Source organism: Panthera tigris, chromosome B1 (genome assembly GCF_018350195.1).
Source record: "Panthera tigris isolate Pti1 chromosome B1, P.tigris_Pti1_mat1.1, whole genome shotgun sequence".
NCBI lineage: Eukaryota > Metazoa > Chordata > Mammalia > Carnivora > Felidae > Panthera > Panthera tigris.
Window position 1 is genome coordinate 49,376,271 of NC_056663.1, and position 22,972 is coordinate 49,399,242.

General features: G+C 36.8%; 1 protein-coding gene and 1 pseudogene across 1 annotated transcript in view; both read left to right on the forward strand.

Annotated features, from left to right (window-relative positions):
* Positions 1-22,972, forward strand: part of ELP3 (elongator acetyltransferase complex subunit 3) — a 98,683-nt gene that overhangs the window by 4,015 nt on the left and 71,696 nt on the right. Inside the window, exons 3-6 of the mRNA XM_007097111.3 lie at positions 1,918-2,056; positions 18,683-18,753; positions 19,587-19,650; positions 21,042-21,110. Coding sequence (XP_007097173.1) covers positions 1,918-2,056; positions 18,683-18,753; positions 19,587-19,650; positions 21,042-21,110 — 343 coding nt within the window. The remainder of the gene's footprint in view (positions 1-1,917; positions 2,057-18,682; positions 18,754-19,586; positions 19,651-21,041; positions 21,111-22,972) is intronic.
* Positions 6,142-7,251, forward strand: LOC107181070 (annotated as a pseudogene).

Consider the following 22,972-nt stretch of genomic DNA (forward strand, 5'->3'; position numbering starts at 1 on the left):
TTTGCTAAAGGAGTAAATAAGTATCCTTTCTTGACTATGAGATTATAGTTTACTGATTTTTCTACCATGTGTTTAGAAGTTTCTTTTCTGTCTGTGTTGGCTATCCCCCTAATTATACGAGTCTTTTATTTCTAGTGAACATTCCTACTTTTTGTTTATTTTTGTCAGTTTCTTTAATTTAGCACATCTAAAGTAAACGCTAACATCTTAAAACCAGCCCCTACGCAGATGTCCTCTTTGCCTGATTGTGTTAACCTTCACCCAGGCTTGAAACTCTAGTGTCCTCTTCAAATTGTTTTCGTTAGGTCCAATTAGGATTTAACTTTGCCTACTCTCTTCATCATGACTCTCCCTTTCATTTCCACTGCCAACTCCCTAACCATCTCTTTTTAAACTTAATTCTAGACTAGTGCAGTAGCTAATACTTTCAGCCTCTTTTTATCCCTTACTGGGTTAATTGTTCCTCGTTTTATCTTTTATCATGTCATTTCCCTGTACAGAAACTTTCAGCATGTTCCCAGTGTTTATGGAATTAAGTGCAAATTCCTCAGCCCATTATGTAAAGTCTCTCCATCTGGCTTCAACTATCCCAACTTTTTAAATTTCTGTACCTTTACCCTGAAAATCTGCTTTCTGTCAGATCTACCCATATATTTTAAAATATGTGCATTCCTGCTTCACATAAGCCCACCTGTTTGCTCTCTGTGGCATCGCCATGTCTTTACTGCCTGTCTGAAGCCAACTCTTTTCTGTGCCTGTTTTCCATGACTATCTCCCCAGCACACAGTGGGATCCTTTCTTGAGCTTTGAACACATTCATTATTGTATGTGTGTTGTATCACATAGGTTTTTATCACTTACACATTTATTTTTGTGCATGCCTGTCTGCAAAATGCCAACATAGGGCATGAAACAACTATGCCTTATACTTCCTGGCATACCAAGTACTTAGGTTCTCTCTACGAATCAGGTACTGGGTTAACAGTTCTTGAAAATGATGCAAACACCTCACAATAATTTTAGATGGACTAAAATCAGAAATTAAGGTGACTGTTAGGGTTTGCTAGCAGCAAAGAAACAAGAAACCGATTCAACTGTAAAGAAAAACAAGGAATTATTAGTTGTACTAAAGGTTATTTCTAGGGATTAGGGATAGAGTTACAGTCAGGAAGGGATAAATGGATCCTCTGAAATCCTGATCATTTTCTGTTTCTTGGAGTGTAGTAACACAAGTGTTTGCTTCCTAAATTTTAAAGTGTATTTATGTTTTATGTTCTGTTGTTTATAATATTTTAGAATACATTTTAAAACACTTTTAAAAATGTATGTACCTTATTTCCTGTTTGGTTCTGCATACCTTTCCTTTAAATTGTTTTTTGATTGTTTTTATTTTTGGTCTAAGACCATGGCTTACAACCAGGCATTCTCCCCCCCCTCCCCCCACCATCCCAGGGGACATTTCTCAATGTCAGAAGACATTTTTTAGTTGTTATAAAGGGAAGTGGGGTGCTGGTGAGTAGAGGCCAGTGATGCTGCTAAACATCCTACAATATAGTGAACAGTCCCTTGCAACAGAATTACCCTGATCCTAGATGCTATGGTGTTAAGGTTGAGAAAAGGGTAGAATTCTATGAAGCTGGAGCACTAATTTGAGTGAGACCTACCTTCTGTCACTATCCTGGGACCCTTTCTGTAGTCATCTTGTTTTCTGGTACTCCAGGGTAAGAAGAAGTCATTGATGCATTTTCCTGATTTTCTTCTATTCTCCTGTTGTTCAACAAATGTTAAAGCCAGTGTTGTCACCTGGTGAAAGGATAGGGGGATGACAGGAGTTGATGGTGTTATTTATAGGTCATTCTTTTGGTAGATTGTCTTGAAATCTTATGATCTTGATAATGATGGATGCTTTACTTTCAGGGTGAAAACCAGGACAGCTGCTAAATATGGCCTTTCAGCACAGCCCCGCCTGGTGGATATCATTGCTGCAGTCCCACCTCAGTATCGAAAGGTTTTGGTCCCCAAGTTAAAGGCAAAACCCATCAGAACTGCCAGTGGGGTGAGTGGTTTGATTCACGAAACATTGGTTGCATATCTGCTCTGCCAGAAATCCTTGCCTCCGGCTAATACACAGTTAGGTGAAAATGAAGGATTTGGTTTAATAAAATTCATATATTTTAACATGTGCTACAGTAGAGACCTGTGCAGAATGTTATGAGGGCATAGTGAGGAAAAACATTTATTGTGCTTAAAGGAGTAGATGATGTTTTTATGTCCTTAAAAGTATAAATTGAGGGGCGCCTGGGTGGCTCAGTCGGTTGAGCGTCCAACTTCGGCTCAGGTCATGATCTCGCGGTCCGTGAGTTCGAGCCCCGCGTCGGGCTCTGTGCTGACAGCTCAGAGCCTGGAGCCTGCTTCCGATTCTGTGTCTCCCTCTCTCTGACCCTCCCCCGTTCATGCTCTGTCTCTCTCTGTCTCAAAAATAAATAAACGTTAAAAAAAAAAAAAAAAAGTATAAATTGAGGCTTGGTGACTGTCACAATATGATAAATATTATTGGCCATTTTAAGCTCATGGCTTTCAATACAATAGATACTTGTAAAAGTTACTTTATTTATTTTTTAATGTTTTTATTTATTTTTGAGACAGAGACAGAGCATGAGCAGGGGAGGGGCAGAGAGAGGGGGAGACACAGAATCTGAAGTGGGCTCCAGGCGCTGAGCTGTCAGCACAGAGCCAGACGCGGGGCTCGAACTCATGGAGTGTGAGATCATGACCTGAGCTGAAGTTGGATGTTCAACCGACTGAGCCACCCATGCACCCCTGTAGAAGTTACTTTTAAAAGGTAGTTAATGAGGGCACCTGGGTAGCTCAGTCGGTTAAGTGTCCAACTCTTGATATTGGCTCAGGTCATAATTTCATGGTTTGTGAGATTGAGCACCGCATTAGGCTCTGTGCTGGCAGCATGGAACCTGCTTGGAATTCTCTCTCCCTCTTTCTTTGCCCCTCCCCTGCTCGTGCTCTCTTGCTCTCTCTCAAAATAAACTTTAAAAGATAAATAAATATAAAAGATAGTTAATGGTGCAAAGTCATTCTATATATGGTATTTGTGAAGCGACTAACATAATTGGGAGCTCTATAGAAATCCAGAGGAAAAGGTGGCCTGGTAGTAAAAGAGACTAGGGAAAGCCCAACAGAAAGCATGGCATTTGCTTGGCATATAAATAGTGCTCATATAAACAGAGAAGAACAGTCTTGAGTAATGGGAGCAAGGGCACAGGGAACTAAGGCGCAGATAGTGATGTTATAAGAGGTATGGTATGTGCAGGGAACAATGAGTACCTCAGACTGACTAGAGTTGATAATTCATTTGAGAAAGCAGCAGGACATTAGGTTGAAGAGTTAGTTTGGGATCAACTTATAAAAGATCTTAAATGTCCTGCAAAGTAGCTGGATAATAAGAAACTGTTAAAGATATTTGAGAAGGAGAGTGATATATGAACAAAACAGATTTTCAGAAAATTTTGTTACAAGATGTAGAGTAGCTTGGAGCCAAAAAGACCATTTAAGATACTCTTGGTTTAATCTAGGTGTGAAATGTGTTAAGAGCTGGAATTAGGGTAGGGGCTGTAGGATACAAAGAATAAGTGTGAAAGATACATTTTGGACCCTCTTAAAACATGGTACTCAAAATTGAATTGTGTGTTCCTGATATGATCATAGAACTTCAGTCTGTTATTTGGATGGGAGTATTATACTTGTAGTAATTACAGTTTATGTTGACTTATTTGGTGGCCATATCTCCTGGATTGTATTTGTGGCTAATTAAACCCTAAAATTTTATACACAATGTATCACCAATCCTGGTCTCTTCTCCTTTGTACTTCAGTGTTTTTGTTTTATTTATTCATACCTGGTGTAAAGAGTTCTTTAAGAAAAACTAATATAGTTGAACAACGTGGGTTTAAACTGCATGGGTCCACTTAATAGGCAGATTTTTTCCAACGTATATAGTACTGTAAATGTATTTTCTTTATGGTTTTCTTGATATTTTCTTTTTTCTAGCTTATTTTATTGTAAGAATATAGCATACAATACATATACAAAATATGTATTAATAGACAGTTTCTTTTACCAGTAAGGCTTCTAATCAACAGTAGACTATTCAAGTAGTTAAGTGTTGGGGGAGTCAAAAGTTATATGCAAATTTTCAACTGAGTTGAGGTGTTATTGCCCCTAACTCCTGCTTTGTTCAAGGGTCAACTATAGTTTCAAACCCTTCACCTCTCATTTTTCCCTTCAGCTCAACCACTTTTAACTCTTAGCTGATTTCTTGGCATTTACTTCCATATCCCTAAATAACACACTTTATAGATAAGTCTTCTATTCTTAGCTTTCAGCATTAGGTATGAGCTTGCTGCTGTGCAAGACAAAGATTTAGCAACCTTTCAACCTGACTGATAAACCTGGCTTCCATGACCCCATTCTCTGTCCTTCTCACCCTACGTCTGATTATTTCTTTCTTTGAGATCTATTCTTGTCCTGCTTGCCTCTAAAAATTGATGTTTTCTGTGGACCTGGCTCCACTGTTTTTAGTACTGTACATGCCCTTTCTTGTGTTCTCATCCATTGACATTTCTAAGTATTATGTGCTGACTTCCAGCTCTGACCTCTCCCTAACCTTCAGTCTCATGTCAAATGGCCTATCAAACCTTTCTCTTCTGACTGCCTGGATACCCTCAAGTATAACATAACCAAAACTAACCTCGAAATTGCTCATTCATCTTTCTCATCCATCTTAGTTCATGGTACCTCCATCCACTCAGTTTCCAAAAGATGTGAAATGTATTGTCCATTCCACAACCACTAGTAGGAATGTTTTCGCCTCCATCCTTTTTTTTTTTTTTTTTTTCTTAATGTTTATTTTTGAGAAGGGGAGAGAGAGAGAGAGAGAGCAGATGGGAGGGGCAGAGAGAGAGGGAGACAGAATCCTAAGCAGGCTCCATGCTGTCAGCACAGAGCCTCTTGGAGGGCTCAAACTCATGAACTGTGAGATGATGACCTGAACCAAAACCAAGAGTCGGATGCTTAACTGACTGAGCCACCCAGGTACCCCTGGCCTTCATTACTTCTTATTTAGACTATTCAGTCATTTCCTAACTAGTCTATTTTGTCAAAGATGGATTTGGTGCAGGTAAGACAATATCATCAGAGTGAGCTGTTAAAAATATCAGAAGTACAGGGGAAGGTTGGAAGATGTCAGAGCAGGAGGACCCTCGACTCACCTCGTTCCACAAATACAAGTAGATAACTATCAAATCATCCCAAGTACCTCAGAAATTGACCTGAAGAATTGCAAAACAAGCTATACAACTAAAGGTAGAGAAGAAGCCACACTGAAGAAGGTAAGAAGTACGGAGATGTATTTTGGGAGATAAATAGATCATGGCCACTGTGGTGGGGAGGGAGCTGCAGTCACAGAGAAAGGCAAGAGACAGAGTAACACTGTCACACAGGGAAGCCTGCAGGGAAAACAAATCCCCACAGCAATAGTCTTGGAAAGTGAGAGGGGCTGAATTTTGGGAGTTGTTACAACCAGTAGGACTTAAACCCTGGAATTTTAAAAGTCAGTGGGCTTGGCTGGGATAGAGCCCAGAAGGCATTGCATTGCTCCTAGAAGGCAGGCAAACAACCTGTGATGTACAGCATGGAAACAGCAATATCAAGAGTGTGTGGGGCACACAGTGGGGAGGTTGTTTGCTCATCTTGGAGCATATCCCAGAGAGGCAGAGTTCAAGGAGAAACCCCTCCAGGAACAAAGGAACTGGCCAGTGCCATTTCCTTCCCCCATCCCTCAGCATAAGCATAGGGCCACCTGCAGCAACCAGCACAGTGCCCGTACTCGCCACCTAACTTGTTTACACCAAGCTCCACCTCCCTGGACTCCACGGGAACTGCCTTTCCCAGCCTTGCTTGCCTCAGTCCTGGCGTGGCCAGTGCCTTCCCCCACGAGACTGGCTCATACTCCTGCTTATACTGTGTCTCCTGACTTGGGACTTTTGTGGAGCCTCCGTTCTGGCAGCAGTGGCAACAGGTCTCATTTCACAAGCAGACCAGAGTATACCTAGTTAAAACATGCCACATTCGCTTTCTGGGGATTCCCAATATCCTGGCAGGTGGACTCCGCTTCTTCACAGTCAGCCTCTGGTCGTGGCGTACCAAGTTCCCCAGTCCTTCATGCCACAGGACCCCAGGCTCCCGGGCTGCTGCTCTGGCCTATTCGCCTCTACCGTCAACAGACTGATGGCCAAACTTGAAGAACTCGATTTGACCGGAGCCAAACAGAACACCAGAGTATGGCTCATCAAGTTTCCCTAAATACTCGTCCTAGCAATGGGCCGAAGCCTCTGAAAGAGGTAAAGTTGGGAAACTGCAGATTGCTAAGAATCAAGGAAGGACTGAGGTGTCATTTACTCTGAATGAGGCTCTTGCAAATAGTCATGATATTGGCAGAAAACCAGCTTCTGTCAGCACTCCTAGAGAACATCCATTTGTCTTACAAAGTGTTGGAGGACAGACTTTAACAGTCTTTACTGAGAGGCTCATCAAATAAACTTTCATTGGAAGGAATAGTCGTACAAAGAGCTGAATGCCAACCTGCTGCCAGTGAAAACTACATGAGATTAAAGAGATTGAAAATAGAAGAATCTTCCAAACCTGTAAGGCTATCACAACTGGACAAAGTTGTGACAACGAATTATAAACCTGTTGCTAATCATCAATACAATATTGAATATGAAAGGAAAAAGAAAGATGGAAAACGAGCTCAAGCTGATAAACAACATGTTTTAGACATGTTATTTTCAGCATTTGAGAAACATCAGTATTACAATCTTAAGGATTTGGTGGACATCACAAAACAACTTGTGGGGTACCTAAAGGAAATCTTGAAAGAAATTGGTGTTCAGAATGTAAAAGGAGTCCACAAAAACACACGGGAGCTGAAGCCAGAGTATAGACAGTATCAAAGAGAAGAAAGGAGCGATTAAGAAGACTCTCAGCCAACATGCTAACAGAACAACTAAAAGGTGATGTGCTAATTGATATCAAATACTTGAGTTCCATCTGTTATAGGGGTAAAATGACTGGAAATTTAATTTCCCTACATAAATTTTTTAAACAACAATTCTTGTTACTTAAGTGTTTTTTGATGAAAAAATTTATAGGCCTGCATTAAACTAGATTATTCAGGAGCGGGTGTGGGGTTGGGGAGGTTAAGAAGGTTTTTCTTTTTTAAATATTGACTCTTAAAATGTAAAATTAGGAAATGATTTCTAAATGAGGACTCTCTGTCCTTGTCTTATCTCCACAGAGTTGAGGTAATGCAAATCCAAAGTGAATGGTAAAGCAAGAAAAAAGTTAACTACAGAAAGTCTTAAAAGGAATAAAAAGCCAAAATTCCTTTTTCTGGAAAAAAAAAAACAAAACACACGCCACATTCAGGTCAGGGACCAAACACTGTTCACAAAAGGCAAAGAGAGCCTCTGCAGACAGTTGGCCTGAAGTATAGAGTAGCCAGGACAAAATAACACACCAAATGCAGCACATTTTGGAGACGTTCCCAGAAGCACCTGGCCCTGGGGAACAGTGGACTGTACACAGCAGGGCAGTACAGGACCTCATCTTCATAAGGCCATTACCCTTAAGAAAAGGAGATGTAGCTGACTTACCTAACATACAGAAAGAGGCACAGACTTAGACAAAATGAGAAGACAGAGAAATTTATCCCAAATGAAAGAACAGGACAAGGCCATGGCCAGAGATCTAAGCAAAACAAATATGAGTAACACACCTAAAACAATGATTGTAATGATATTCACTGGACTTGAGAAAAGACTGGAAGACATGAGTGAGATATTTGACACAGATTTCAGGAATAACATAGCAGAGATAAAGGGCTCAATAAATGAAATGAGAAACAAGCTGGATGGAATGAACAGCAGGCTGGAAGAAGCAGAGGAACAGATTAATGACCTACAAAACAAAATAATGGAAAGTAATCAAGCTGAACAAAAGAGAGGAAAAAAATTATGCAAAATTGGAATAGACTTAAGGAACTCAGTGACTCCATCAAACATAATAACTAACATTCATATTATAGGAGGCTCAGAAAAAGAAGAGAAAGGGGAGGCAGAGAATTTATTTAAAGAAACAATAGCTGAAAACTTCCCTAATTTGGGGAAGGAAACAGGTATCTACATCCAGGAGGCACAGAGAACCCGCAACAAAAGCAGATCTAAGACAAGACATACTGTAATTAAAATTAAAATTAAAAAAGTAATGGTTAAAAAAAATCTTAAAAGCAGCAACAGAAAACACAGTTATATACAAGTAAAACCCGTAAGGCTATCAGATTTTTCAGCAGTAACCTTGCAAGCCAGAAGGGAGTGGCATGATATTCAAAGTGCTGAATAGGAAGAATCTGCAGCCAAGAGTACCCTATGCAGTAAGACTGTCATTCAGAATAGAAGAAGACTTGATAAAGAGTTTCTCAAACAAAAACTAAAGGAGTTTGTGACCACTAAACTAGCCTTAAAAGAAACATTCAAGAGGACTCTTGGAGTGGAAAGAAAAGACCAAAAGTGGCAGTATATAGGTAAGAAACACAAAAGCAGTAACAATGAATATTTGTCTCAAAAATCAGTTAAGGAACTCACAAATAAAAGGATATAAATATTCACCATATACCTAAAACCTGTAGAGAAGAGGAGTAAAGAATGGAATCAAACTAAAACCACCATCAACTTAATATAGACTGCTGTATGCTGTAGATGTTACATACAAACCTAATGGTAACCACAAATCAAAAATTACTAATAGATATGCAAAGGATAAAGAGAAAGCAATCCAAATGTATATCACTAAAGAAAACTAGCAAACCATGAAAGAGAAAAAAGAAAGGATCAGAAAAAAACTTCAGGAACAACCACAAAACAAGTAATAAAATGGCTATAAATACATATCCATCAATAATCACTTTGAATATAAATGGACTAAATGTTCCAATCAAAAGACATACGGTGACAGGATGGATTAAAAAACAAGACTCACCTATACGCTGCTTACAGGAGATTCATTTTAGACCTAAAGACACCTGCAGACTGAAAGTGAGGGGATGGAGAAACATCTATCATACAAATGGATGTCAAAGGAAAGCCAGAGTAACAGTATTTGTATCAGACAAAATAGATTTTAAAACAGAAACTGTAACGAGACAAGGACACTATATAATAATAAAGGAGACATTCAATAAGAAGATATAACAGTTGTAAATATGCACCCAACATGGGAGCACCCAAATATATGAAACAGTTAATAACAAACATAAAGAGCTAACCCATAGTAATACAATAAAAGTACAGAACTTTAACAGCCTACTTACATCATTGGACAGATCATCCAACCAGCAACAAGGAAATAGTGGCTTTGAATGACACACTGGAGCTGGTGGACTTAACAGATATATTCAGAACATTCCATCCTAAAATAGAATAAAAAAAGAAAGAAATAAAGAAATAAAAAGTAAAGAGAAATAAAAAATAAGTTTACATGGAACATACTCCAGAATAGTTCACGTTAGGCCAAAAAGCAAGCCTCAACAAATTCAAGAAGATTGAAGACCTGCCATGCATCTTTTTTGACCATAATGGTGTGAAACTAGAAATCAACCACAAGAAAAAAATCTGGAAAGACCACAAATACATGGAGGTTATATAACGTGCTAAACAATGAATAAATGGACCAACCAGGAAGTAAAAGAAAAAATAAAACATACATGAACACAAAAATGAAAACCCAATGATCCAAAACCTTTAGGATGCAGCAAAAGCAGTTCTAAGAGGGAAGTTTATAGCAATACAGACCTACCTCAAGAAGCAAGAAAAATCTCAAAATAACCACCTAAACTTACACCAAAAGAGCTAGAAAAAGAACAAATGAAACCTAGAACCAACAGAAGGACGGAAATAATAAAGATTAGAACAGAAATAAATGATATAGAAACTAAGAAAACAATAAAACAGATTAATGAAACCAGGAGCTGGTTCTTTGGGGAAAAAAAATCAGTAAAATTGATAAACTTCTAGCCAGACTTATCAAGGAAAAACAGGAGAAAGGAATCAAAATCACAAATGAGAAAGGAGAAATAACAAAGCAACAGAAATTCAATTATATGAGAATATTATGAAGAACTATATGCCCACAAATTGGACAGCCTACAAGAAAAAAATTCCTAGAGACATATAAACTACCAAAACTGAAACAGGAAGAAATTTGCATAGACCAATTACCAGCAAAGAAATTGAGTCAGTAATAAAAAATCTGACAAAAGTCCAGGACCAGAAGGCTTCATAGGCAAACCAAACATTTAAAGAAGAGTTAATACCTATTCTTCTCCAACTATTTCAAAAAACAAAAGGGAAGGAAAACTCCCAAGTCTAGTCTATGAAACCAATATTACCCTGATACCAAAACCAGATAAAGACACCACTAAAAAAGAGATCTATAGGCCAATATTCCTGATGAACATAGATGCAAAAATCTTCAACAAAATACTAGCAAACCAAATCCAACAATATATTAAAAATCATTCACCATGATTAAGCGGGATTTATTCCTGGATTTCAAGGGTGATTCAGTGTTCGCAAATCAACACGGTACATCACATCAGTAGAGAAAGGAAAAGAACCATGTGATCATTTCTGTAAACCCAGAAAAAGCATTTGACAAAATACAACATTCATGATATAAAGCCCTTAACAAAGTAGGTTTAGAGAGAACATACCTCAACATAATAAAGGCCATATAGGAAAAACCCACAGCTAACATTCATCTTTAATGAGGAAAAACTGAGAGATTCCCCTAAAGTCAGGAACAAGATAAGGATGTAGTCTCTTATTCAGCATAGTACTAGAAGACCTAGCAGCAGCAATCATACAACAAAAAGAAATGCAAGGCATCCAAATCAGTAAGGAAGAAGTAAAACTTTCACTATTTGCAGATGACATGATACTCTACGTAGAAAACCCAAAAGGCCACCGAAAAACTGCTAGAACTGATAAACAAATTCGTTAAAGTTGCAAGATACAAATATGGTGCATTTTTATGCACCAATAATGAAGGATCAGAAAGTGAAATTAAGAAAACAATCCCACTTACAATGACGCCAAAAATAATAAAATACCTAGAAATGAACCTAACCAAAGAGATGAAAGATCTATACGCTGAAAACTGTAAAACACTGATGAAAGAAATTGAAGGTGACAGAAAGGAAAGACACTCCATGGTCACGGATTAGAAGAATAAATATTGTTAAAATCTCTATACACCTAAAACAATGTACACATTTAATGTCCCTATGAAAATACCAATAACATTTTTCTCAGAAATAGAACAAACAATCCTAAAATTTGTATAGAATCACTAAAGACCCCAAATAGCCAAAACAGTCTTGAAAAAGAAAAGCAAAGCTGGAGGCATCACAGTTCCAGATTTCAAGTTACATTACAAAGCTGTAGTAATCAAAACAGCATGATACTGGCACAAAAATAGACATGTAGATCAATGGAACAGAATAGGAAACCCAGAAATAAACCCACAACTGTATGGTCAATTAATGTTTGATAGGACAGGAGAGAATATCCATTGGGTGAAAGTCTCTTGAAGAAATGGTGTTGGGAAAACTGGACCACTTACACCATACACAAAAATAAATTCAAAATGGATTAAAGACCTAAATGTGAGACCTGAAACCATAAAAATCCTAGAAGAGAACACCGGCAGCAACTTCTTTGACATCGCCCGTAGCAACTTTTTTCTAGTCTTCTGAGAAAAGGAAAACAAAGGCAAGAATAAACTGTTGTGGCTACAACAAAATTAAAAGCTTCTGCACATGAAAGGAAACAGTCAACAAAACTAAGAGGCAACCTGCTGAATGGGAGAAGATATTTACTAATGACATATCCGATGAAGGGTTAGTATCCAAAATATATATAGAACTGGTAAAACTCAACACCCAAAAAACAAATAATCCAATTAAAAATGGGCAGAAGACATGAACAGACATTTCTCTAAAGAAGACATCCAGATAGCCAACAGATGCATGAAAGGATGCTCATCATCACTTATTAGGGAAATGCAAATCAAAACTACAATGAGTTATCTCCTCACACCAGTTAGAATGGCTATAATCAACAACACAAATAGCAGGTGTTGGCAAGGATGTGGAGAAAAACAAACCCTTTTGTACTGCTAGTGGAAATACAAACTGGTGCAGCCACTATGGGAAATAGTAGGGAGGTTCCTCAAAAATTTAAAAATGGAACTACCCTATGATCTAGGAATCACACTACTGGGTATTTACCCAAAGAATACAAAAACACTAATTCAAAAGGGTACATGCACCCCTTGTTTATTGCAGCATTATTTACAATAGCCAAATTGTGAAAGCAGCCCAAGTGTCTGTTGATCAATGAGTGGATAGAGATATGGTGTGTGTACACACACGCGCACGCATGCATGCTGGAATATTATTCAGCCATAAAAAATGAGAAATCTTGCCATTTGCAACAACATGGATGGAGCTAGAGAGTATAATGCTAAGTGAAATAAGAAAAAGACAAATACCATATGATTTCGTATGTGGAATTTAAGAAACAAATGAGCAAAGGGAAAAAGAGATACAAATGAAGAAACTGACTTTAAGTATATAGTACAAACTGATTGTTACTGGAGGGAAGGGGTTTGGGGGGATGGGTAAATAGGTGATGAGGATTATGGAGTGCATTTGTGACACGCACTGGATGATGAATAGAATTGTTGAATCACCCTATTGTATACCTGAAACTAATACAGCACTGGATGTTAACTAACTGGAATTAAAATAAAAATTTTTTAAAAATTAAAAATATAAAAGTATCAGAGGTACATATACAGCTGACTGTATTCCCTGTCTGCTATGCATCCTATCCTTCATGCTTTTATTCCTGCTATTACTCTAGTGGTGATTTTTTACTTTTTTTAACAGCAGTTTTAGGTTTACCTAAAAAATGAGCAGAAAGTACACAGGGTTCCCATATACTTCCTTTCCTCCCTTCCCAGGTTGCCCTTGCATTGATTTGGTACATTTGTTATAATTGGTAAACCAGTATTACTACCTTGTTATTAAATGAAGCCTATAGTTTATATTAGGGTCACTTATAGTGGTGTGTATTCTTTGGGTTTTAGAAAATGCATAATGTCATGTATCCACCATTACAGGATCATATGGAATATTTCCCCTGCCCTAAAGCTCCCCTATTCATCCTTTACTGTGTTCCAAACTTCTGACAATCACTGATTTATTTACTGTCTATAGTTTCACCTTTTCCATAATGTCATGTAGTTGGAATCAAACAGTATGCATAGCCTTTTCGGATTGCCTTCTTTCACTTAGCAATATGCATTTAAAGCTATGCCATGTCTTTTTAGTGGCTTGATACAGTTCATTTCCTTTTAGAAGTGCACAATATTCCACTGTCTTTACCACAGTTTATCCATTCTCCTGTTGAAAGACATCTAGGTTACTTCTAAATTTTGATAGTTATGAACAATGCTGCTATAAACATTGTCTGAAGAGTTTTGTGTACACCTAAGTTTTCCACTCATTTGGGTAAATACCTAGAATTTCGTATTCTCATTTGTCATTGGTATATCTTATTTGATGGGGTGTCTGTTTGGATCTTTTGCTCTATTCCTACTGGGTTGTTTTCCTATTCTAAAACTGTAAGAGTTCTTTGTATATTTATGATACATATCTTTTATCAGACATGTGTTTTGCATATGTTTTCTCTGAGTATGGGTCTTTTCATTCTCTTAAGAGTTTCTCAGAGCAGAACTTCCAAATTTTAATGTAGTCCAACTTACTAATTTTTTCTTTCATGGATCTTTCTTTTGGTGTTGATCTAAAAACTCATTGTAAAACCCAAGGTGACCTAGGTTTTCTCCTGTATTATCTTCTAGAAGTTTTATAGTTTTGACTTTACATGTAGATCTGTAATCCATTTTGAGTTTGTATTTGAGTTTTTGTGTTTGTTTTGCTTAGAATGCCATGATTACTCCTCTCCTCCTCCTCCTCCTCCTCCTCCTCCTCCTCTTCTTCTTCTTCCTATCAACATTAAATATAATAATAGCTACCATATGTTGCCCACCTCTTACATACTGGCTATTGTGTTTCTGATTTAATCCTCAAAACAGTTTTGAGAGGTAAGTGCTATTGCTTACATTTTACCAAATAGGAAAATTCACAGTAAGGGGCAAAGAAAAGATTCAAACTTACATCTCTCTGACTGAATCCGAAGTCATCGCTTTTTCTATTTTACCAGTAATTTTTAAACTGTACTCTATAAAACTTGAATTCCGTAGAAGCCTTTTGAAGCTACTGTGGGGCATAATAAGTAGTGAAACCACAGGAGCAGGGACATCGCTGTTTCACCCAGGGCTGTAGCTTTTATCTCATTTATAAATTGAGGTTTTAAGTAAAATGTTACTTGAAAGGAGAGTTCTGCTGCTTAAAAACTCTTCGAAAACTACTGCGCTTTACTTCCCTGGCCCTACCTTACCCTATCCTCTTGACTTAACCCTAATCAGCATCTCTGGAAGGCTTCTCTGACTTCCCTGGTCAGGGCTAATTGCCTTCTTTGGCATTCCTGGTATTTTATACATGCTTCTTACCATGTGGTTCCAAAATAGCCTTTTTCTATGTGTCTTCCTCACCTAGATAGGTATGTTTTCAGAGGACAGAAACAGTGCAATATTTTTGTGGTCTCAAGGCCCATTTGCTCTGTGTAGCTCAGAACCTGGCCCATGTACTGGGCCCTCAATTGTTGAGTTAGACTGATCTCATCAGTGGCTTGTATTAAAAACATTTGTTTGAAAATCTAAATTTTTCATTCAGAATTGCATTTTTTTTGAAATTTTGGACTTTCTGTAGATCACTATTTAATGCTTTAAATTTTAATAATTTTTATTATGAAGAATAATCAAACTTACAGAAAAGTTGAAGGTCCAATATAAAGAACATTTTCCCCCTGAACCACTTAAGAGTAAGTTGCAAAGTAAGTTGCCTTTGAATACTTTAGTATGCATTTTCTACAAACAAGGACATTTCTTAAATCACCACAATACAGCATCAAAGTCAGGAATTTAGCACTGATAAATACTGTCATCTCATCCTCAGATCTCGTTCAAGTTTCACCCACTATTTCAGTAGTGACCTACAGATCCCAGTTCAGAATCCCATGTTGCATTTGGTTGTCTTGTCTCTTCACTCTGGGCACTTCCTGCCTTTCCTTGCCCTCATTACCTTAACACTTTTGAAGATTTCAGGCAGGTTATTTTGTAGCATGTTCCTCAATTTGGCTTAGTCAGATGTTTCCTCATAATTAGGTTCAGGTTGTACATCTTTAGCATTGGAACATCACAGAAGTGATAATGTATTCTTATTGTATCCTATCAGGTGGTGTGTGTGTGTATATATGTATGTGTGTGTATATATATGTATGTGTGTATATATACATATATACACACATACATATATATGTGTGCATGTATATGTATATGTATATATGTATATATACATATATATGTGTGTTTGTATGTGTATATACACGTGTATATATACGTGTATATATATGTATACATATGTGTATACACACGCACATATATACACACACATATATATACATATATATATATATATACATGTGTGTGTGTGTATATATATATATATATATATATATATATATATAGTTTCAATTTGTCCTGTCATGGATAATGTTCTTTCTTTTCATTGAGGTAAATTGCTATTGTAACATTTTTATTGAGATAAAATTTCTATATAACATTATATTAGCTTCAGGTGTATAAGATAATAATTTGATATTTGTATACACTACAAAGTAACCACCACAATAAGTTTAGTTACCATCCATCACCATACAACTGACCCACTTCACCTGTTTTGTCCCTCTCCCAGCCCCCTCCCTCCTTGATAACCACCAGTCCGTTCTCTGTATATATGAGTTTTGTTTTGTTTTCTTTTTTATATTCCACATATAAGTGAGGTCATATGGTATTGTCTTTCTCTGACTCATTTCATCTACCATTTAATACCCTCAGGGTTCATCCATGTTATCACAAATGGCAAGATTTCATTCTTTTTTATGACCGAGCAGTATTCCACTGTATATACATCTATATCGCACCTTCTTTATCCATTCATCCATTGATGGGTAATTAGGTTATTTCCATATCTTAACTATTGTAAACAGTGTGGCAGTAAACATAGGGGTGCATATATCTTTTTATCTTTTCATATTAGTATTTTCATTTTCTTAGGATAAATGCTCAGAAGTGGAATAGCCAGATCATATGGTAGACCTGTTTTTAATTTTAACCTCCATAGTGTTTTCAGTAGTGGCTGCACCAATGTATATTCCCACCAGCAGTGCATGAAGGTTCCCTTTTCTCCATATCCTCATCAACAGTTGTTATTTCTTGTTTTTTTTCATAATGGCCATTCTAACAATAATATCTCATGGTTTTGATTTGCATTTCCCTGATAATTAGTGAACATCAACATTAGTTGAACATCTTTTCATGTACCCGCTGGCCATTTGTATGTCTTTGGGAAAATGTTCAAGTTCTCTGCTTATTATTTAATCAGATTGGTTTTTGTATTGAGTTGAGTTTTTTAATATATTTTGGATATTAATTATTGGATATATGACTTGCAAATATTTTATCCCATTCAGTAGGTTGTCTTTTCCTTTTGTTGATGGTTTCCTTTTATTGATGGTTTCCTATGATGGTGCAGAAGCTTTTTAGTTTGATGTAGTCCCACTTACTTATTTTTGTACTTTTGTCGCCTTTGCTTGTGGAGTCAGATCCACAAATTCAATACCCAGACCAATGTCAGGGAGCTTCTGCCTGCATTTTTTTTCTAGAAGTTTTATGGTTTCAGGTCTTAATTCAAGTCTTTAATCCATTTTGAACTAATTTTTGTGTGTCATGCTAGATAATGGTCTAGTTCATTCTTTTGCATGTGGATGTCCAGTTTTCCCGACACCATTTATTGAAAAGACTGTCCTTTCCCCATTGTATATTCTTGGCTCCTTTGTTGTAAATTAATTGACCATGCATGAGGGGTTTATTTCTGGGCTCTCTGCTTTTTTTGATCTATGTGTCTGTTTTTGTGCCAATATCATATTGTGTAGTATAGTTTGAAATCAGGAAGTATGATACCTCCATCTTTGTTCTTCTTTCTGATATTGTTCATTTTGATCAAGGTAGTGTCTTCCAGGCTTCTCCTCTGTGAAGTTAATCTTTTCCACTTTGTAATTAAGTTTTGTGTGGTGAAGTACTTTGAAGCTATGTAAGTTTTCTGTAACTCATCAGATTTTCAGTTTACTCATTCATTTATTTGTATGAGTGGATTAATGGTTTCCTATTTGGTGGGTTATAGTCTGTTACTATCATTATTTATTTTGATGTACAAATGATCCTTGATTTGACCAGTGAGAGAGCCCTTTCAAGCTGGTTTTTGTGTCTTTTTTAAATGTCTCCATCATTCTTTGAGCAGTTTCTAGCTTTCTGTCATAATAAAATGTTTCAGGCTCTTTTGTCATTTCTTTGCCCCAGGTCTGGAATCAGCCATTTCTCTAAAGAGCCCTGGTTTCTTTCACTGGAGATGGGTATTTAGAAACCAAGATCTGAGTGCTAGATATACTCATTGCTATTAGAGTGTTGCTGCTCCTAGACCCTCTAGTGGACCAAGCAAGGAAGTATATTTGTATGTATACATATACACCTGCATATACGTATACTAACACCTTTGCATTTATATTTATTTGCATATCAGTGTATTTATCGAAAACTATGAGTTCACAGCAATACCTTCCATTCCATCCAAGTTCTGTCCTTTTCTATATTTATAGCTTCCTTCTCTGATAGTAAGAAACCTGGCTTGCATTCACCTTAGTCTATAGCCTTATTTGGCCAACTCCCCCCATATGTAACCATACTTCTGTCTCTGTTATCACCCTCTTTCTCAAGCACATAATGTCCTCACCCCAGGAGGGCTCTGACAGACTCTTCTGAGAATATTTTGCACACACTCTGTGAAGTGTAGCTCCTAGTTTAATAGTGTCTGCTCTGAATATTGAGATCTAATATGTCCATGAGGAGGCTGAGTTACAGTTTTATATATATTCAATTAATGCATTTAGATACAATTTTGTAGACTTGCATAATTTTTTTCTTGTAGGGTATTTTAGTAAAATAAATCAGAGTAAGAGAATCACTGTGACTTTGAAAATGATTAATGCCTTATTTTGCACTTAATTTATTGTAAAATATTACTATTTAATAGCTAGTATATAAATACATATGTATATTTTAGAGACTAAAAACATCAAAAAGAGATCACCCTTATGCCCATAGCTCAGCTCAAGAAATACAGTATTACCAATACTTTGAAGTCCCTTATGTGCCATTCTCTGATTGCATTCCTCTGCCTCCTGGGAGATAACCACTCTTCAGCATTGTGTATTCATTATTCCATAATAGCTTTCTTATTAATCTTTTGTAGATTGCTGTTGTGGCTGTGATGTGCAAACCCCACAGATGCCCACACATCAGTTTTACAGGAAATATATGTGTGTAAGTATGATGATTTTCTTCAAGCGTGTGTGTGTGTGTGTGTGTGTGTGTGTGTGTGCGCACGCGCGCGCGTGTGTGTGTGTGTGCGCGCGCGCGCTTTAATTGAATTAGTTAATTCCCTAGAGCCTTAATCAGTGCATGCTGGTAATATTTAAAACTTTGATCCAGTAGATGCATAAGTTAGTTCTTTGAAACAAGCAGCCATTGATAGGATGTTTCAGTGCTTTAAAACTGAAATATATATTTTAATATGTTGCAGTAAACAATAAAAAATACATTGTTATAGAACGTGAAAGACTAAAAGTCTATTAACTTGATAAATGAAACAAGGAGATATGAACTGCCTAAATTCTGTCAGCAATTCAAATGAGTTTGGATCAGAAAAGAATCAAATTAAAAAGTTATCTCTATAAATAACCTTTAAACTTCTTAAATTTAGATAATTGGAAAAATAGGCAGAATGCATGATTCTAGGTAGGAAGATTAAATGAAAGATTTTCTTAAGTATAGTTACCAAGAGAGCACTGTGAGTATCATTCTAAACCTAGGAAAAGTTAGGTGCTGTTACTTGCCCCTAAAAGTGTAAATCTCTGAAATAATAGTGACTGCAATATTCTGAAAATGACTACTATGATGTTCCTCATATGTTTATTGTGTTTACTTGTCAGTAGAAAATATATTAATTGTAGATACTTTAAACGTAGGCTCTTCGATTAGGATTTGAATATGAAACTTGTTTGCTCTCAGAATTTTATGGAGACTGCAGATACTTGAACTAGACTGTTGAAGTAAATTTTGTATCTGACATCTTAATTCTTTGGTTGTATTGGCAGATACTGCCCTGGTGGACCTGATTCAGATTTTGAATATTCAACCCAGTCTTATACTGGATATGAGGTAAAGTAATATGAGGTTGTCCTGAGGAAGTTTGACATCATACTTTACCTATAGTGTGCTCTTACAAGTACTGACTTTCTTAAATTATTTTTATTTTTAATTTTTCTCCTGATTACAGAAGTTCATCCATTAAATATTTGCTGAGTGTCTACGTATATTGCTCTAGTCACTGGAGAAATACTTAACATAAGCACTTGTTCTTACTGTATGTTAAACTATTATAAGTCTTCACAACTTTAAACCTTATAGCAGCACCTTGAAGGCAGGCACTATTATCCTGGCTTTATGAATAAGGAAACAGGCTTTAGAGGCCCTAAACAATTGGCCCAGAGATACACTGCTAATTAGTGACAGAGCCAGGTTTTGAATTTTGTGTTCCTCACCATGATATCATAGTGCTTCTTCAACAGTGAAAAATGGATAAAGTCCCTAATCTTATGGAATTTACATTCTAATAATAAGAGATAGACAATAAAGAAACAAGAAGAAAATATCAGGTACTACCAGTAAATGCTAAGTAGAGAAGTAAAATCAAGTGAGGTTTGTAGAAACTGAGTAGATACTTTAGCCTTGGTAGTTAGGAAGTGACTGAGGAGATGATACTTAAACTGAGTCTTGAATGACAAGAAGGAGCCATGCAAGAATATCAGCAGAGAGCATTCCCAGCAGAGAGGATAGCTAGAACAAGGAGCCATGGTAGGAATGACAGTGGGGTGTTCCAGGACATAGTGGGTAAGGGGAAGGATGAGATTGGAGAGACAGATGAAATAGGTTGTAAGCTGGACATAGAGTTTGGATTTTGTTACAGGTGTCATGAAAAGCCATTAAGGTTGAAAGCAGGGGAATGATGCGATCCAGTATAGGGTTTTAAGAGATCATTTGATGGCTGTGTGGTTAAAGGATTAGAGTGGGGGCAAGAGTGCAAGCAGAACAGCAAGCAGGCTTCTTTTGAAGCAGTCAGCCTTTTCGGGAAGAGGTCAGCAGCCAGAAAACCATTGGACTTTTTCTCTTATATATGGAATTTCACTTTTTACTTGTTTTCCATAGTTCACATTTTTAAAAATACAAAAGGAATTATTCAGTGAAAAGGCTCCCTCTCGTTTCTGTCCCTTAGCCACCCCTTTCTGCTCCAGCAGAAAGTGACCCTGGAGATTTCATAAGTGTTTACACAAAGATAAATATGATTCAAGGAGATGCCCTGCTGTTCAGAATCTTAAGACAGTGGGGATGGAGACTAGCCAGATGCTATTCAGAACAGTATTTTGATCCCTAAACTGAGAAAGGAAGGAAGGAGCACAAGAGAATTTTATTTTTAATATAATTCTTTTGAACTACTTTTTATTTTCTATTCAATGTGGGCCCAGCAGGAGATTTTTCTCTTTTTCTCTTAGCCAACCTCCATGCGAGCTATCCGCGCTAGATATGACCCTTATCTACAGACAAGACACCGAATAGAACAGGTAAGTTTCTAAAAAGCATTTTTAAGTTAGATTTTTGTACATACTTAGAAGGTATTATTGTTTAATTTGAGTTGAACCTGAAATAACTAAAAGAGTGCCTGTCCCCTTGGTAAGTTTTTAATATCCATCTGGGGGAGGAAGACTATTCTGCAATACCCAGCAAGCTCAAAATCACTGCTTCCTTTAGAGACTGTATTATTTTCTTTAAGCGTTTTATATTCTTTAAATTTCTTTCAACTTATACAGACTCATTAACCATATGAAATTTATAGATGGAGATGTGAGAAAGTTCTTAGACAGTAGGTGGATGGATTGAATTTTTGCTTCCATGAGCCAGATAAGAAGTTACTGTGACTGGTATGCCAGGGTGGGAATAGGGAATTGACTGCAGAAGGGTGTGAGGAACTCTTAGGAGTCGTGGGATTGTTCTGCATCCTGACTGTGGTGGGAGTTACACAACTGTAAACACTCATCCATACCCTTCCAGTTGTACACTTAAAATTAATTGATTTTAGTGTATGTAAATTATACTTCAATATAACTGATGAAAAACAAGTAGTACTGTTTAAATGGCCTTGCTCTGCTTGAGAAATCTGAACAGTAATACAGATTTCCTTGTTTATAGTTTTATTTTAAACTTGTCCGATTTAAAAAAGTGTGAGTACCATCTATAATTTTTACAGTAACAGCACCTAGTAGGGCAACTACAGAATCTCAAAAGGAAAGTAGTACATACCATAGTCATTAAGTCTCTTCTCTGTTCATTTAGCTAGTATCGGTGAATACCAGCCAGTTCATATTTTCACCTCACTGTCACCCAAGCACGTGTGGATCAGGATTGTCAGCCATAGGAGAGGACCTCACCTGGGTGCAACCTGTATAGTCTAGAAAAGCATGTTCTAAACTGACCACTGCTTCAGTTTCTTTTTTAGCTATGATATTTAATTCATTTAAAATGTTTCAGTAGAGTGTAAAATGTTTATGTTTACCAAAAAGAGAATGGGTTTTAAAAGATTTAGAAACTAGCATACAGCAGTGATTTTTTTCTTCACTGTAAATGCAATAGAATCACCTGAGTATCTTTTCCAAAACATATGCCAGATTTTCACCTCAGGAGTTCTGATTAAGTCTGGTTTAGGGTCCTGACAAGGTATTTTGAAAAAGGTACCCAGAATGATTTTGTTGTGTTTCCCTTGTGAACAATCATAGAGTTGTTTTTAGTATTTATATATATACACACATGCACACACACACATATAAACATACTTACCTATATACTTACATGCACACTTATATATACTTACATGTATATTTTCATGCATATGTATATATGAATACAATTACAGAAAGATACAAATATGTATAAATTTTTATTTGCCGTTGTCAGAAACATTTAAAAAGGTGCCTTTTTGTCCATATTAAGTGTAGACATCCTTTACATAGAACATTAATTAGAGTTCATAGTTTAGTAGTCTACTTGACCCAGTTTTTCTCAAGCCTGAGATAGGGCAAGAAATTTTTCTTTTAATTGAAGTATAGTTGACACACAGTGATACATTAGTTTCAGGTGTACAACATAGTGTTTCAACATGTCTGTTATGCTGTGCTCACCACAGGTATAGCTACCATCAGTCACCATACTGTGCTGTTACAATATCATTGACTGTATTTTCTATGCTGTATCTTTTATTCCCATGATTTGTTCATTCCATAACTGGATTCATTCATTCCATAATTTATTCATTCCTGTATCTTCTGCCCTTTACCCATTTTGCCCATCCCCTCCTCCACTTAACCCTCTCATAACTATCAGTGTGTTCTCTGCATTTATAGGTCTTTCGTCTTTTTATCTATTTTAGTTG